The 17,103-nt window shown below is 38.4% G+C and overlaps 1 protein-coding gene across 5 annotated transcripts in view; it reads right to left on the reverse strand.

Annotated features, from left to right (window-relative positions):
- Positions 1-17,103, reverse strand: part of clec16a (C-type lectin domain containing 16A) — a 243,201-nt gene that overhangs the window by 131,644 nt on the left and 94,454 nt on the right. For 3 of the 5 annotated variants that reach the window (XM_063059198.1, XM_063059194.1, XM_063059195.1), the window contains 3 exons: positions 15,482-15,710; positions 7,160-7,286; positions 1,066-1,166 (listed from right to left, as the gene is read on the reverse strand). In XM_063059198.1, coding sequence (XP_062915268.1) covers positions 1,066-1,166; positions 7,160-7,286; positions 15,482-15,710 — 457 coding nt within the window. The remainder of the gene's footprint in view (positions 1-1,065; positions 1,167-7,159; positions 7,287-15,481; positions 15,711-17,103) is intronic. The other 2 variants (XM_063059196.1, XM_063059197.1) reach the window with 1 other exon arrangement.

Consider the following 17,103-nt stretch of genomic DNA (forward strand, 5'->3'; position numbering starts at 1 on the left):
GGGAACCATCTACTACCAGTTTCTGGCTTCTCCCACAAAACCTCATCTTGAATGCCAAGCGACTGAACCTTCTTGACCAACCTCCCTCACAGGACCTTGTCAAAGGCCTTGCTGAAGTGCATGTAAACACCATCCACTGCCATGCCTTTATCAACTTTCCTAGCAACTTCTTCGAAAAACTCTATAAAATTGGTTAGATATGACTTACCATGCACAAAGCCACGTTGACTATTCTGATTTAGTCCATCTACTCGTATATCTGGTCCCTTAGAATCCTTACCAATAATTTTCCCACTACTGATGTCAGGCTCACCGGCTTATATTTTCATGGTTTATTTTTAGAGCCTTTCTTAAACAACAGAGCAACATCTAGCTATCCTCCAATCCTCCGGCACCTCACCAGTGGAAAAGGATGTTTTAAATATCTCTGCTACAGCCCCTGCAATTTCTGTACTATCTTCCCTCAGGGTCTGATGGAACACCTTGTCAGGCGCTGAGGATTTATCCACTTAATTTACCTCAAGAGAGCAAAGACGCCCTCCTCTGTAATCTGTACAGGGTCCATGACCTTGCTGCTGCATTGCTTCAAATTTGTAAACTCTGTGTCCATCTCCCAAGTAAATACAGATGCAAAAAGTCCATTTAAGATCTCCCCAGTCCCTTATGCTTCCACACATAGATTTTCCACTCTGATCTTCCAGAGGACCAATTTTGTCCCTTGCTATCCTTTTGCTGTTAATATATCTGTATATTGTATTATATATTACATATTGTGCTTATTGTATATAACATGATGCGGAATACAGAGAATAGGTTTTTTTTATATAAAAGTGGGAAGGAGGAAAGAAGTTACATTCGTAAATAGTTATGGCAAAAATAACCATTTGGGTCAGACAATACCTGTCATGAACACAGCTTATGATATTATTGTTCATGGTTGAATAAGCAAAATGTATACAACAGAATCATTAGTATAAAATAGAAATAAATAAACTATGCTCTAAATTCTCCAGCACCAGTTCTAGTTATCGTAATTTTTCAAATCCAAATATTGACAAAACTTACCTTTGTTGTGAGATATTGCAAAAAGAAGGCATAGCACAAACAGTGCATAATAGTCTTCTTCAAAGCATTCCAGTGCATTGTACACCATATCTAGAAAAGGCCTGCAAAATTGAACATACAAAATAAGGATGACAGTATAAACACCATGTCTGGGAAAATGAAATAACTATAGTATACAGAAAACTAAAGTCTGAAGAGCATACCAGCATTTGGATAAACATTTTCATTTCTTCTTGACATGAATTTGATCAAGCTAAGAAACAAGTCGTCAGGAGTGAGTCATAATTTGAAGTAGCAAGTGAGTTGGAGAGAACAGACAGACAGACATTGTAGCAATGGGGAGCTATTTGAAAACAACAGGTCTCAATATAAAGTGACTTTTATTTGAGCCAATAAAAAGGGAAGTGGAGTGGTCTAGTGAGAGGCTTTGGCTCTACAGGCTTGGGCAAGAACAGGCAGAGGTTCTAAGTTTCTAGCAAGTTTTTTTTCTTTTTCTTTATCAGTACAGAGGTAGTGCACTGAGAATGGATCCAGAGTTACTGGTATGTTCTTTGTGCAAGATGTGGAAACTCTGGGAGACCTCAAGTCTCCCTGGTGATTACATCCATACCAAGTCCACTGAGCTTCAGCTCCTTAGAGACTGTGTTAAGGAACTGGAGCTGCAGCTCAAAGACTTTCCCCTCAATAATAAACAAACAACTTTGGTTATTGATTGGGGGCGGGGGGACCTACCGGGAAAAGCAGCAGTGACAGGGTCTCTGGCACTGAGTCTGTTTCTGAGGCTCAGAAGAGGCGTGGTAAAGAGGAGTGCAGTAGTGACAAGGGATTCCATAGTTAGAGGAGCAGGCAGAAGATTCTGTAGATGTGAAGATGTGAAAAAAGAAATCTGGATGGTATTTTGCCTCTGAGGTTCCATGGTCAGGGATGTTTCAAATCGGGTCTACGTCATTCTAAAGGGAGAGGGTGAGCAGGCAGAAACCGTGTTATATACTGGTACCAACAACAAAGGTAGGAATAGGTCCTGAAGAGAGAATATAGGGAGTTAGGTAAAAAGCTGAAAAGCAGAACCTCACAATAGTAATCTCTGGATTGCCGTTTGTACCATGCATCAGTGAGAATAAGAATAGGATGATCTGGCAGATGAATGTGTGGCTGAGGCATTGGAGCAGGGGCAGGGTTTCAGATTTCTGGATCATTGGGATCTCTTCTGGGGAAGATATGATCTGTACAAAAAGGACAGGTTATACCTGAACCCAAGGGGGACCAATATTCTTGTGGCCAACTTTACTAGAGCTGTTCGGGAGGGTTAAAAAATTTGGTAGGGTTTAGGAACCAGAGTGATAGGGCTTAGGATGGGACAGTTGGTATATAAGTAGACGCAGTGTGTCGTGAGACAGTGAGGAAGGACAGGCAGGTATGACATTGTAGGCATCACTGAGTCATGGCTGAAATATGATGACAATTAGAAGCTTAACATCCAATAATTCACATTGAATCAAAAGAACAGGCAGATAGCAGAAGGGGAGAGTGACTCTTGGTAAAAAATGAAATCAAAGCCTTAGAAGTAAGTGGCATTGGATCAGAAGATGTAGAATCCTTATGGGTAGAGTTAAGAAACTGCCAGGGTAAGATGACACTGATGGGAATTGCATATAGGGATCTGACTCGTAGCCAGGATGTGGTATACAAATTACAATGGGAGACAGAAAAAGCATGTGAAATGATAGTGATCGGGATTTCAGAATGCAGGTAGACTGGAAAAATCAGATTGATGCTGGATCCTAAGAGAGGGAATTTGTAGAATGCTGATGAGATGGCTTTTTAGAGCAGCTTGAGGTTGAGCAGACTAGGAGAACAGATTAGGTGTTATTTAATGACACAGGTTTGATTAGGAAGCTTAAGGTTACAGAACCCTTAGGAGACAGGGATCATAATATGATTGAATTCACTCCGCAGTTTGAGAAGATAAAGTCAAATGTAACAGTATTCCAGTGGAATATAGGGAATTATAAAGGCATGCGGAGGGAGCTACCTAAAGTGGATCCTTGTGAAGAACACCCTAAAGGTTAACTTGTGGGGAGGAAGACAAATGCAATGTTAGCATTTATTTCAAGAGGTCTGGAATACAAGAACAGGGATGCGATGCCGAGGCTTTATAAGGCTGATGATGATCAATACCTTGAGTATTGTGAACAGTTTTGAGCTCCTCATCTCACGAAAGATGTGCTGGCATTGGGGAGGGTCCAGAGGAAGTTCACAAGGATGTTTCCGGGAATGAAAGGGCTATCATACGAGGAACGTTTGATGGCTCTGGGTCTGTACTCGCTGGAATTTAGAAGGATGAAGAGGGATCTGATTGAAAGCTTTTGAATATTGAAAGGTCTAGACAGAGCAGATGTGAATAGAATGTTTTACATGGTGGGGAAGTCTAGGTCAAGATGGCACAGCCTCAATATAGAGGGGCATCTATTTAAAACAGAGATGTGAAGAAATTTCTTTAGCTAGAGGGCAGTGAATTTGTGGAATTTACCATAGGCAGCTGTGGAGGCCAGGTTATCCAGGCCAGGCCAGGATGTAGGCAGAGCTTGATAGGTTCTTGATTGGACACAGCATCAAAGGTTACAGGGAGAAGGCCGGGGTGTTGGGCTGAGGAGGGGAAAAAAAGAAACAGCCATGATTGAATAGCAGAGCAGTCTCAATGGGCTAAATGCTTCTGCTGTGTCCTATGGGGTCTTATAGATAAAAGAGTAAATTTACTTTGAACTTTGACCCTCGCTAATGTCCCCTTCCAATGAGGGATCAAAGTTCAAAAATGACAGCAGAGCAGCAATGGGTGAAGTTTCTGGGAGCTATTTAGAAGGTGCAGGGTAGATACATTGCAAAAATGTAAGTATTCTACAGGGAGGATGAGGCAACTGTGGCTGACAAGGGAAGTCAAAGACACCATAAAAGTAGAAGAAAGAGTATATAATACAGGAAAGAATAATGGAAAGTTAAAGGATTGGAAAGCTTTAAAAAACATACAGAAGGCAACTAAAAAACCATAAGGAGAGAAAAGATAAAATATGACGGTATGCTAGCCAATAATACGAAAGAGGATACCAAAAGTTTTTTTTCAGCTATATGAAGAGTAAAAGAGAAGTGAGAGGGAATATTGGACTGCTGGAAAAATGTTGCTGACAGGTAGTAATGTGGGACAATTTACAACCTGTGGTAGTAATGTGGACAAATTTCAAAAGTATCTTGCATGAGCCTTCACTCTGGAGGACACTAGCAGTATGCCAGAAATTCGAGTGTTGGGTTAAGATGTGAGAGCAGCTTGAGGTTGAGCAGACTAGGAGAACAGATTAGGTGTTATTTAATGACACAGGTTTGATTAGGAAGCTTAAGGTTAAGGAGAAGGAACTTGGGAAGCTGAAAGGTCTGAACATACACAAGTCTCCTGGACCAGATGGACCACACTCCAGGGTTCTGAAAAAGGTAGCTGAAGAGGCATTCGTAATGATCTTTCAAGAATCACTAGATTCCGGAATTGTTCCTGATTCCAGAAAACTGCAAATTTCACTCCATTCTTCAAGAAGGGAGAGGGGCAGAAAAAAGGAAATTCTAGGTCAGTTAGCTTGACTTTAGTGGTTCAGTCTTGATGAAGGGTCTTACCCAAAACATCAACTGTTTGCTCTTTTCCATAGATACTGCCTGGCTTGCTGAGTTCCTCCAGCATTCTCTGTGTGTTGCTTGGATTTCCAGCATCAGCAGATTTTCTCTTGTTTGGAGTCTATCATTAAGGATAACGTTTCGGGGTACTTGGAGACACATGAGAAAATAGGCCAAAATTTTCTCTGTTTTCATGGTTTTCTTCAGGGGAATTCTTGCTGACAAATCTGATGGAACTCTTTGAGGAAATCACAGGCAGGGCAGACAAAGGAGAGTCACTGGATGTTGTTTACTTGGATTTTCAGAGGACCTTTGACAAGGTGCCACAACTGAGGCTGTTTAACAAGAACCCATGATATTCCAGGAAAGATACTAGCATGGATAGAAGATATGCTGACTATCAGGAGGCAAAGAGTGGGAATAAAGGGGGCTTTTTCTGGTTGGTTGCTAGTGGCATTCCGTAGGGGTTGGTGTTGGGACCACCTCTTTTCATTTATATGTCAATGATTTAGATGATGGAATTGATGGCTTTGTGGCCAAGTTTGCACACGATATGAAAATAGGTGGAAAGGCAAATAGTGTTGAGGAATCAGGGACTCTGCAGAGGACCTAGACAAACTAGGAGAAAGGGCAAAGGAGTGACAGATGGAATATACTGCTTGGAAGTGTATGGTTATGCACTTCGGTAGAAGGAATAAAGACATAAACTATTTTCTAAATGGGGAGAAAATTCAAAAATCAGAGGTGCGGTGCTAAGGGACTTGGTAGTAAGGAAGGTTAATGCAATGCTTGCATTCATTTCAAGAAGACTGAATTAGAAGAGCAAGGCTATAATGCTGAGGCTTTATAAGGCATTGGTTAGACCACACTTAGGGTATTTTGTTTTGGGCCCCTAAACTAAAAAGATGTGCTGGCATTGGAGGGGGTACAGAGGAGATTCATGAGAACGATCCCAGGAATGAAAAAGATTAACATAGAAGCAGCATTTGGTGGCTCAGTGCCTACACTCGCCAGAGTTTAGAAGAATGGGGGTGGGTAGGGTGGGGGAATCTCACTGAAACCTTTCGAATATTGAACAGCTTCAATAGAGGTGCAGAGGATGTTTCCTAGAGGGCTATCAGAGGACATAGCCTCAGACATCCATTTAGAACACAGAAGGGGAGGAATTTCTTTTGCCAGAGGGTAGTGAATCCGTGAAACTCATTGCCACAGACGGCTGTGCGAGACCAAGTCCTTGAGTATAGTTAAAGCGAAGGTTGATAGGTTCTTGATCAGTTAGGGTATCAAAGATGATGAGATGAAGACAGGAGAATGGAATTGAAAGGAATAATAAATGAGCCATGATGGAATGGCAGAGCAGACTCGATATGCAGAATGGTCTAACTCTGCTCCTGTGTATTATAGCCTATTTTCCTTTAGACCCTCCTTCCCGTTTAAGTTCCTTTACTACATTTAACTTACCTTTTGCTTTTTCAAAGATGGTTTTTGTTACTCATTAACCTTTCATGATTTGTTACTATAACAGCTTCGCAATAACAAATATCAGTTGTTGGTAATACGCAGAATGCCTCACTTATTGATTATAACACAACACTTAATTTGCACTAACAGGTCCATACTGGCTCCTAGAAAATAATTGCTTTAGTCCCCTTTTCCCTTTTGTTATTTCTCTGCAACTTATTCTCTTCAGATGGCCGTCTGCCTTCCTTTTTGATTCTCTTTGCAACCTTTCTGTACTATAAAGATCTAGCTACAGTAGTCAATTAACCTTTCAGCTCACTGTTGGGATTTGGGGAAAAAAATTAGAACACCTGGCAGAAATCCGTGGGGAGAACACATCGGAGATCACAACTGAACCCATGTCCCCTGGATCTCTGAAATAGCACTAATGCACCATTGCCCTTGAAATAACACTGCCATGATCTCATATCTGATGACAACAATGAGCATGTATTGGGAATTTTAGAGAAAATACCACAAAAAAATTTGGATACATTCCAATATGTAGTCACGCTGAATGCATACTTCAGCAACATCCCAAAAGTATGATATCCATGTACAAGTATTAACTGCACTACTGTTGACCATTTTACTATATTCCAACATGCACTGCACAACTCTGCACTAGAAATTTATACAAACAAAAGGTTTAACAACGCATCAGATGTCAGCCAAAGCAAACTATTATTACTACTTTTGATAAACACAAATTTACTTTAGTGCTTTAATGAATACTTGGTTCAGAAGCAAAAATACTTAAGTTTAAAATCCTAAATATTTATTTTAAAACTATCCAAAATGGCAGTCATGGCAGGATTGGGCACCCCAGATAACATACATTTCTCCTTTGGTTCCAACTCTAGCTGTTTGTTTTTCATCTTCTCTCACTCTTGTGGAAAACAGTACAATTAAATACCACAGCTACAAAAATTATGTTTACCTTCTCTTTGGATTGTTAGTCCTTGTAGCTGCTGCAGTCTTCTCTTCATCTGTGGTATTTTGTTCGGTCAAGCCTGAAGGCTGGGTGCCAGATATCTTGCATCGCTCCATAATAACCATTTCAATTTCTTTAAATAAGGAAAACACAACTTCACTTAAACTGATAGTAACTATTTTGTGTACATGCATTCTCTTGAAATATTATGAAAAGTACAATTAAAGTAGTAAATACATATATTCAAAATTAGTAACACCACTGAAATGAAGAAAAGTTAGTTATGTAAATTCATTAGGAAGACTCTGCTTCAAAGATTATTAATATTTCAGGCAGTGTAACTACACCTGAATAAATGGATTTTAATAAACTTTTCTATTTTTTGAAATGCTTGGAACCAACCAAGTTCAAGTAATTTCCTACCACTAAGAATTTCCGGGAAGCTCTTCTACTGTATTGTTACATGGCAGAATTATAATGAGTCTGTTTTTGCCAATAGTTTATTCACTAATCACGTGGAAAAGGCAATTCAAGACTGAAGTGTATAAATTCTTGTAAGATGCTAAGTTTTAACAATTTTCAAAATACAAAGCTTTGGACAAAGTGAAGCCCCTCCAACTTTGCAATACAATTGTTTTTTTTAAAATAGAAGGTCCATGCTTAACAAAATCACCTCTATTAACAATTAAACCACTGGCATTAAATGACAAAACAAATTTGACCTTTCTGAAGGTGAGGTCTTCAGAATTATCCAATGAGTTTTCCTAACTCTGCTTGACCAAGACTCTGCTACTGATCATCAAATTGCCAATTACTTGACTACTGCTTTTTTTCTTCCTGATTACAAATTTTGCTTCAATATATTCTCAGAGTTTGATCGCATAACAGCGCATTCCACGTGGATGACCCAAAGCTCCTAGTTATTTGTTATTTTCATTCTCTATTCTTCTAACATTCTAGTGTCCCTACTTTTAGCCTCATACTGTCTAATAAAAGCTAACAGAACCTTGAGAAAGAAACAACTCATCTTGAATGCAATCATTTCAGATAATTGGTAATGCAAATATATGTCAGAACTGGCCAGTTTAAATGCAGGTAACACTAGGATAGTGGATCGGGTTATGTGCTTGGTTGATTGTACCAGTTTTATGGTGAAACAGCAGTGTTGGCATTGGCAGCTGGCCACCCTACATGGTGGCATTCACTGTGCCAGGCCAACAGCTGTTTCTCTCCACAGAAGCTGCTTGACCTGCTGTGTTGCCAGCATTCTCAGTTTATATTCCCAAATGCCAGTATTTTTCAGTTTTTTCCTCTTTTGCAATTTCTGGTAAGCTCTGAAACAATTTAATTTTTCTTTCCAAAGATATTGCCTGTACTGCTGGGTTTCCCAAAATTTGCCTTTATCTCAGATTTCCAACAAATGTTTTCTTCTGCATTTTCATTTTATTCTGTTTCTCTGTTGTTCTACTTACACCTGCTGCAGACAGATCAGATTCATTAACAGATACTTGCTACGCCATCACTCAGCCAGCACTATTCTGTAATCCATTTCCTCTTGGTCTCCATCCAGTTACGAACAGCTCCTTTGTCCCTCTTCATTCATGCAACTTAAAACAAAATTATTTTCTGATGTTTGCTAGTTCTGACTAGTCACTGGGCTGAAACATGAAGGACATAGAGGTCTGTATCCTCATCTCTTTTTCTTTGCTCAATGTTATTTCAAAGCAGCCAACCTAGATGAGCACGTCACCACCATCAGAGATGATCATAAAGTGTAGAGAACAGTGTACCAAAAAGGTGATCTTGGTATTCCTAAACTGGAAACCACGGTCGAGCCATTCCCTACTGAAGTCCCATAGTGTGACATTCAAATCAAGAAATAATCTTCGTAAAGCTATCAAGAGAAAATACCCCAGTCCAAAACTGAGTTCCAAATTTTACCTAAAATCGCTTGTCTTCACCTTCCAGTCAGACAAGCTTTCACTACCTACAACTGGATCCTACCACTAAGCATAGATCATCCTGTTTTTGGAGAGATCATAATATCCTGGATATAGTAATTATTTTTCCCCAACACTCCTTTTTTTTTAATCCCTTTCTTGGGCAATCACAAAATCCAACTGCCAGCAACTCCAAATGTGCTACCCAACACTGCAAACACTATGTGAAATAGCATACACACACACACCATCTATTCCGTTACACTGTACTCATTTTATAGGTTTTGGTCTTGTTTACATCGGAAATGCCAAAGCCAGGTTAGGTTACCACTTTGTTGAAGATATCCGTGGAAGCTGACCACACATTGCAGACCATCGTCACTGCTGATCCATCAAATGAAGCTGCTGTTGTCAGATTACTTGACAAATGTGCAGCCCTGAATGAATAGCAATGGCCTGCATAATTAACTGTGGGAAAATCTTAATTAAACTCCAAACCTTTACCACTTACTTTGACCCTGCTACAGCTATTTCTTCAAGTGCTTTACCATAAAATGCACCATTCAATTTTATTTCATGCTCTGTACCATTAAACCTGTACTATCAACCTAAAGTGCTCTAAAAGTTAATTTCTACTACTCATAGAATCACCTTTCTGCGACCTGTTTGAAAATCACAGACTCTTACTTCACAGTGACACCAGCAGTTGAGGAATTTATTCCCTTAAATTCCAATTCATTCCTTTAAAAATTAGGATACATTGTGGAATTTGATCTGTCAGCAATAGATTACTGACGTGATGCATTGAATGGTACATGGCACGAAAATATTCTCGTGAAGACACCATATCCAGAGACATTACAGACAATGCCAGACATCTGTAGAATTTAGAACCACAGAACTGCAAAATAAATAGTTGCTACTTAATGCCAGCTTACTCAATTTGGCAAAGTTTGTGTATTCATGTAATAGATAGTATAATTTTTTGAATTTTGAATTAAATTTTTAAATGAAAAAAGTAACTATCATCAGTGCAACTTGAGTTAGAGGAAGTACAGGAGCCTGAAGATGCACACTCAACATTTTAGGAACAGCTTCTTCCCCTCCACCATCAGATTTCTGAATGGTCCATGAAACCAAGAACTACCTCACTATTCCTCTTTGCATTATTTCTTTTTGTAACTTACAGTATTTTTTGTCTTGCACTGTACTACTGCCACAAAAAAAACAAATTTCACAACATATGCCAGTGATAATAAACCCAATTCTGATTCAGTGATTGCACCATTGGAGATAAAACGTAATCAATGGAAATTTGCAGTGTGTGGTGAGAATGTTCACTGGAGTTCCAGCAGTTTACAGGAATATTCATAATACACAACACCCACAGCAAAGTGAAAAACAGTTAAAGGGTATCTCTGGAAAGCTAATGTGTTTGTTTCAACTGAAAGCCACTCAGTATTCCAGCTATCCAAAAATCAAAACTAATAAAGGGATTTACATAGATCCCACATATGCCTATATCAGATAGGTTACCAACATCCCATATGGAAGTCATTGTCAACACTTCCGTACACGTTGTAGTAATTCAGTGTTGACTCCTTTCTAAGATAGCCAAACCACACTTGGTCATAGAAAACAATAATTTGATTTCAGATTCAGCATTACACCATGAGGATGGAAAGTTTTAAATGCTTAATTAAAAGTCAAAGAAAATCTTTGTTGCTAGAGTTCTGAAATGCAGAGCAGCTAAAATCTTAGGTACTAATATGAGCTTCATGCTAAAGAGGAATTTAATCAACACTAGATTCTATCATTTGCAGATCTATCTGCAATATGTGGCATAAAATATTCCAAATTGAATCAAGTGACTGTTTATACTTGACTACAAGGGTGAAAAGATGGTACATTATACATCAGTGTTATTTTGTTATTTCATATGCATGCATTTCACAGCAAAAGCTTTTTGTAATATATCACTGAAGGATCAACAGAGGGTTCAAACTACCATCATTCATGTGGTAAGTTACCAATCTCATCTCCACAGTTTCATAGGTTGAAACCACGTCACAGATAGAAAGCAATGAGCTAAAAGATACTTTCAATGCTCTTAACCCTTGTATTTGGGTACAGGTCAGTCTGGAAACAAATACCGATTCAGGTTGTGTAACTGGCAATAGTAAGCAGCAGCAGAATAGTCTCCAAATAATACAAACTCAGCAGCTGTTTAATTTGTGAGACTTAAGTATTTTTGTATACTGTATAAAATAATTAGACAATATGCAAGTTAATAAATGAAAATGATTGCTAAAGAAAATAGTTCTTTCTATAACTAATTGCCAGATATCAGGTGCTCTGTTGATTTCACATTAAAACTTAAGTGTTCCTAAACTTATGTACCTAATAGATATTGCAGATTAGTCAACAGTACCTTCAGATTCACTTGACCATCTTGAACCAGTTGAACCGATATACCAAGGAAAAAAGAATTAAGTTTTAAGAACATTTATACCCCACTGATTGTTGATAATGGATGCTGAAAGCAGAAATAAGTTTAAAAGTAGAGGCTGAAGATGAAATTGCTCCAACTTTTGCCCCATTTGCAACCCTCCCCGCAACCCACTCAACAAATCTAGACTGAATCTCCCTCATTGTCCTAAACATCCAGAAATTATAGCAATGTAAATGTAATGAAGCTTAAATAAAAACAAGTAGATATTAGCACAAAAAGACAATGTAAAACTAGTGGCAAACAAAATCAAATGCAGACTGTAATTAAATACAAAATGTGCAAACCCATCTCAAAAGTGAATTAAAGAAAACATGCACCAAATCTTCGAACTGAGCAGATATACCAAAATATAGAAATAACCTCACTTTCTGCTATTTCTGCTAATGTTTACAGAAACATGTACAAAGAAGATTATTTGTGCAAAAAGTGACAACATGCTTGTCTGATGTTAAGTACCTGACAATTAAAAAGCCACAGGACGATGCTTTATATCTGAAATCGGCCTAATCACGTAACAGCTCTGAACAAGATCTTTAATATTAGCATTTTGTCTTGAATTCATTAATCTATTTCTGCTGGAAATTTCTTGAAACTTTCTAAATCAATACTGAAATAGTTTAAAGGGGAAATTAACTGTTATGTGTAAGGATGAGAAAAAGGAATGGCAAAGATGCAGGTGAATGGTGGAACAAGGTGAAGGGCAAGGTGGGTGGGTCGGGGAAGGGAGATGAAGTGAGAAGCTGGGAAGTGATAGGTAGAAAAGATAAAAAAGCAGAAGGAAAACACATAGTTTCACCTTAAGCGATTAAGTATCTTCCAATCTTCTATCTTCAATATTTGGAAAAAAATACTAGTGTCCTAGCTACAAGAAGTTCAAAATGCCACTGATGAACACAGGGAATCTACATGTTTAAAGGCCATGAAAAAGTATGGTAACTTTTTGTGACATTTTAACTGTTCATTGTTGCTGTAATATAGAAAGGATATCTCTTCTGAGGAGAATTGGTACTTCTTTCATACTTTTACTAACAGATTTGCTGAAAAAATTAATTTGTAATTTCTGATTGCACTCTTCCTGTCATGGGCTTACCTCCCACCAGCTTTCAGCATGGTTTTATAGGGATAAGAAGAATACGTTAACACATTAAGGGGAGACAGAAAAAAATCATGTCATGGTTCAAATAACCAGATTAAGGAAATCAAACGATATGAAGGTACCACTCAAAAACATACAACTTAAACCAGAAAAAAAATTAGTAGAGGTCCCCACGGGTTTGTGCAAGGCCCATTGTCACTTGTCATCTATATCAATGATTAGGATGGAAATATGCAAGTCTGCAGGTAACACTAAAATAGGTATTAATGACAGTGAAGATGATTATCATGATTTACAGAGGGACCTTGATCAACTGGGTATGTGGACTGTGGAATGGCAAATGGAGTTTGATTCAGATAAGTGTGAGGTGTTGGATTTTACTGAATAGAAGGGTACTGGGGTCTGTCATAGAACAGAGGGACCGAGGAGTACAAGTACATGATTCCCTGAAAATGATATCAGACGTTGACAGGGTGAAGGGTTTTGGTTGCATCTGGAATATTGAGTTCAGTTTCGGTCACCCTGGTAGAGGAAAAGTACTATTAAGTTGGAAGGAATGCAGAAGAGATTTATGAGGTATGTTACAGTGACTGTGACTGAAGACTGGGGGGGTAGAGAACAAGTTATTTCTTGCTAACTTGATTGACTTTTTCAAGGAGGTGACAAAAGCCAAACCTAGTGTTGTGGATGTTGTTGACATGGATTTTAGTAACATTTTTGACAAGGTCCCTCATGAAAAATACATCCTGAAGATTAAGATGCATGGGATTCATGGTGACTTGGCAGTGTGGATTCAGAACTGACTTTACCCACAGAAGAAAAAAGGTAAAGGTTAATGGGACTTATTCTGGCTAGAGGTCTGTGTCTAGTGGTGTTCTGGAGGGATCAATCCTAGGACCTCTGCTGTTTTGTGATACATAAATGAAGTGGATAAGAATTCAGATGGGTGTGTTAGTAAGTTTGCAGATAATATTAAGATTGGTGGTACTGTGGATAGTGGCGAAGGCTGCCAAAGGATAAAGCAGAATATACTAAAACAGTTGCCGATATCGATGGAGAAATTGTAGATGGAGTTTAACCCAGCTAAATGTGAAGCAGTGCATTTTGGGAAATCAAATATAAAGGGACAGAACACTGTTAATAGCAAGACCCTTAACTGTATTGATGGGGGTGATTTTAGAGATGTTTAAAATCATGGAGGTCATTGCAGTCTTTTTCATTGGGGTGGGGTAATCTAGGACTAGAAGACACAGGTAGGAGAGGTATTGACTAGGAACCAGAGGGAAACTTTTCACTGAGAGGGTGGTCAATATATGGAATAAGTTGCCAGAAGATATAGTTGAGCCAAATACACTAACAGCATTTGAAAAGGTACTGGGACGGGTACCCAGATAGCAAATATTAGAGATAAAGGCCAAATGGGGTCAAATGGGACCAGATGGGAAATCTGGTTGGCTTGGACCAGTTAGATCAAAGGGCCCATTTCCATGCATATGGCTCTGTAACTAAATATCAGAAAAACTCCACGCTGATGCGCATACACTCAGTGGCCACTTTATTAGGTACACCTGCTCGTTAAAACAAGTATCTAATCAGCCGATTTTGTGGCAGCAACTCAATACATCAAAGCATGCAGACGTGGTTAAGAGGTTCAGTTGTTATTCAGACCAAACATGAAAATGGGAAAGAAATATGATCTAAGCATCTTTGACTATGGAATGAATGTTGGTGCCAGACGGAGTGGTTTGAGTATCTCAGAAACTGATGATCTCCTGGGATTTTCTGGCACAACAGTCTCTAGAGTTTACAGAGAAAGGTGCGAAAGACAGGAAACAAAAACATCCACTGAGCGGCAGTTCTGCGAGCTAAAATACCCTATTAATGAGTGAGGTCAGTGGAGAATGCCAGAGTGACAGTAAAGCAACAGTAACTCAGGTAACCATATGTTACAACAGTCGAGTGCAGAACAGCATCTCTGAGGCCTTAAGGTGGATGGGCTACAGCAGCAGATCACGAACATATACTTAATGGTCACTTTATTAGGTTTAGGTGGTACCTAATAAAGTGGCCACTAAGTGCATAGCAAAAGACAAGCACACAAATCAAGCTTACAAAGATATATGAAAAAGGAACCACACATCAAATAGCCAGAGGCACCACAACAAACCAGCAAAACAGATCAAATAGATTTTTAATAATATGCTTTTAAATGAAAAACACAACCCACCATTGCTGCAGATAAAAAAGTGTCAGCAGTAGGACATAATAAATTATTTTCATGTAAAAGTAATGGAACACTGAACTTGAAGGAAGTAGTATTTCTCTGATCATTCATGCTCTCAAACTCTATTACATTTTGACCAGGACAAACTAATCTTTTGGTAATTAGGCATCAGTAACTTTAAAAAATATGCTATGATCTTCAAATATTTTCCCCCTCTTTAGGTCCTATTGGTACATGTCTATCTCAAAAATAACATTTCTTGGTGTTGCTCTTGAGCTACAACAGGAGGGGGACTGAGAAGTTTCACAATTATATTGGTTCCTTTAGTTTATTTTGTATCAGTTCAACGAGACATATTGAACAGGCATAGTCCTCCATTTTATCAGTGACTCCTTGAAAACGAAAGTTACAACAGGACATGAACAACATGAAAGTATTACTTCTCAAAATTAGTTAGCTTTAAAAATGTCTATGCACTGAAGCAAATATATTGCATAATCACTGGATTGTAGGAAAGTGAGGGAACCACCAGTCGTCTTGTTCATGCAACACTCACCTTCAGTCTCCCCACTTGTCTTGATGCCTTTTGCACTAGTGTCTGTACCTTTCAGCTTTTCAGTGTCATCTTCCTTTTCCTCTATGCCCTTCTCTTCTTCCTCCTCTTCACCTACATTTTTATAGTTTGGTCTCTTTTGCACTCTCTTTCTTCCCTTGTGTCGACTAATCTCTAAAGATCGTTCCAACGTTTCTACAGGTTTCGTGAAACATCGAATGCTTGAGGACATCTACAAAAATGAAGTGAAAATAATATCAAAGGATGCCGTGAAAGTGCTCAAATGCCAGGTTAAAAAAAATGCCCACAATCTACTATTCTTTTATTGAAAATGTGAGGGCATAGAAAAGAGGCATTTTCCGCATTGTTATCAATTGGCATTTTGGCACAAAGACGGTTTTGTTTAAAAAATAATAATATTAATCTATCCAGGACTTTGGTAATAATGCAGGAAGAATGGTTAACCAGTATGTATAATGGTATCATCTACTACTTTAACAAATATGGCAATCCACTTTATACAAGTCCGACCATCTCCATGAATTGACAGAAGCCTTGGAATAACACCATAAAACTTCTCACCAATATTCCAAGTTTATGCTAATGTTGTGAAACATTTACTAATTTCAGAAAATACAAAAGGAAAAGTTACCCAAGGACAAACAAAGCAGAAAATGACAGCTATTAATGCAACCACAATTATGCGGAGTCTCCAAAAATAATCCACAAATGACAAAACAAAATCCATCATAAGTGAGGGACTTTATTCTTAAAATAAAATAGTACCATAGAGAGTTTTTGTTCAAAAATTGCCCCATGATTACAGTCATTTTTTTTCTTCTTCAGTGAAGAACAGGAATACTATCACCACCAGTAAAATCACTGTCACTAGCCAACCACTGGAACCACTAAAATGTGTTTCCCTACTCCACAGAGTTACATGTTGCACTCTGCCCAAACCAGAGAACCCAGGCTACCCTTACTGTGTCTCTCAGAAGCTAAGTTCAAGCATGCAGTGAGTCGGAGTTCACCACACATAAACAGTTTGCAAAAATCAAAATCTATTTTTGATTTTGCAAAACTAATAAATGTAATTAATATTGAACACAAATTGTGTCATATAGATAATCTATTTAAAATGTATTATTGCGTAGACATGGTGTGAAATTACCATATCAAAAATAAACAATTGTTACAATTATGCATTTTAGTGGCAATTAACTGACAGCCTTAATGAAAATGTCTGTCATCTATCCAGGCTAAAGTGATAATTGTCACTGACTCTCTACAAAGGCTATTGTCATGTGGGCTTGCATTACCTGGATTAGTATTGCCTCTTGATATGAAAAATGCAAAAAGATTTGCTGCCAAGATTATTCAAATACCATTTAATAACTGGAAAAGTATAAATATGTGTCTAAGTGACTAACTGTCCTAAGTTCCTGTGTGGGAGCACCTGGCCTCTGCTCAGCACCTACCCTCAATAGCAGGGCTGAGATGACAGACTCATTTGTGTGGAGAATCACAGATGTAAAACCACATCCTGCAACAACCCATTCAACTAGATGTGGAACAAATGAGTTTTAAAACAAAAAAAAAGCTCCAGTTTTGTGAATTCGTAATCA

Source organism: Mobula hypostoma, chromosome 9, assembly GCF_963921235.1.
Source record: "Mobula hypostoma chromosome 9, sMobHyp1.1, whole genome shotgun sequence".
In the NCBI taxonomy this organism is placed as follows: domain Eukaryota; kingdom Metazoa; phylum Chordata; class Chondrichthyes; order Myliobatiformes; family Myliobatidae; genus Mobula; species Mobula hypostoma.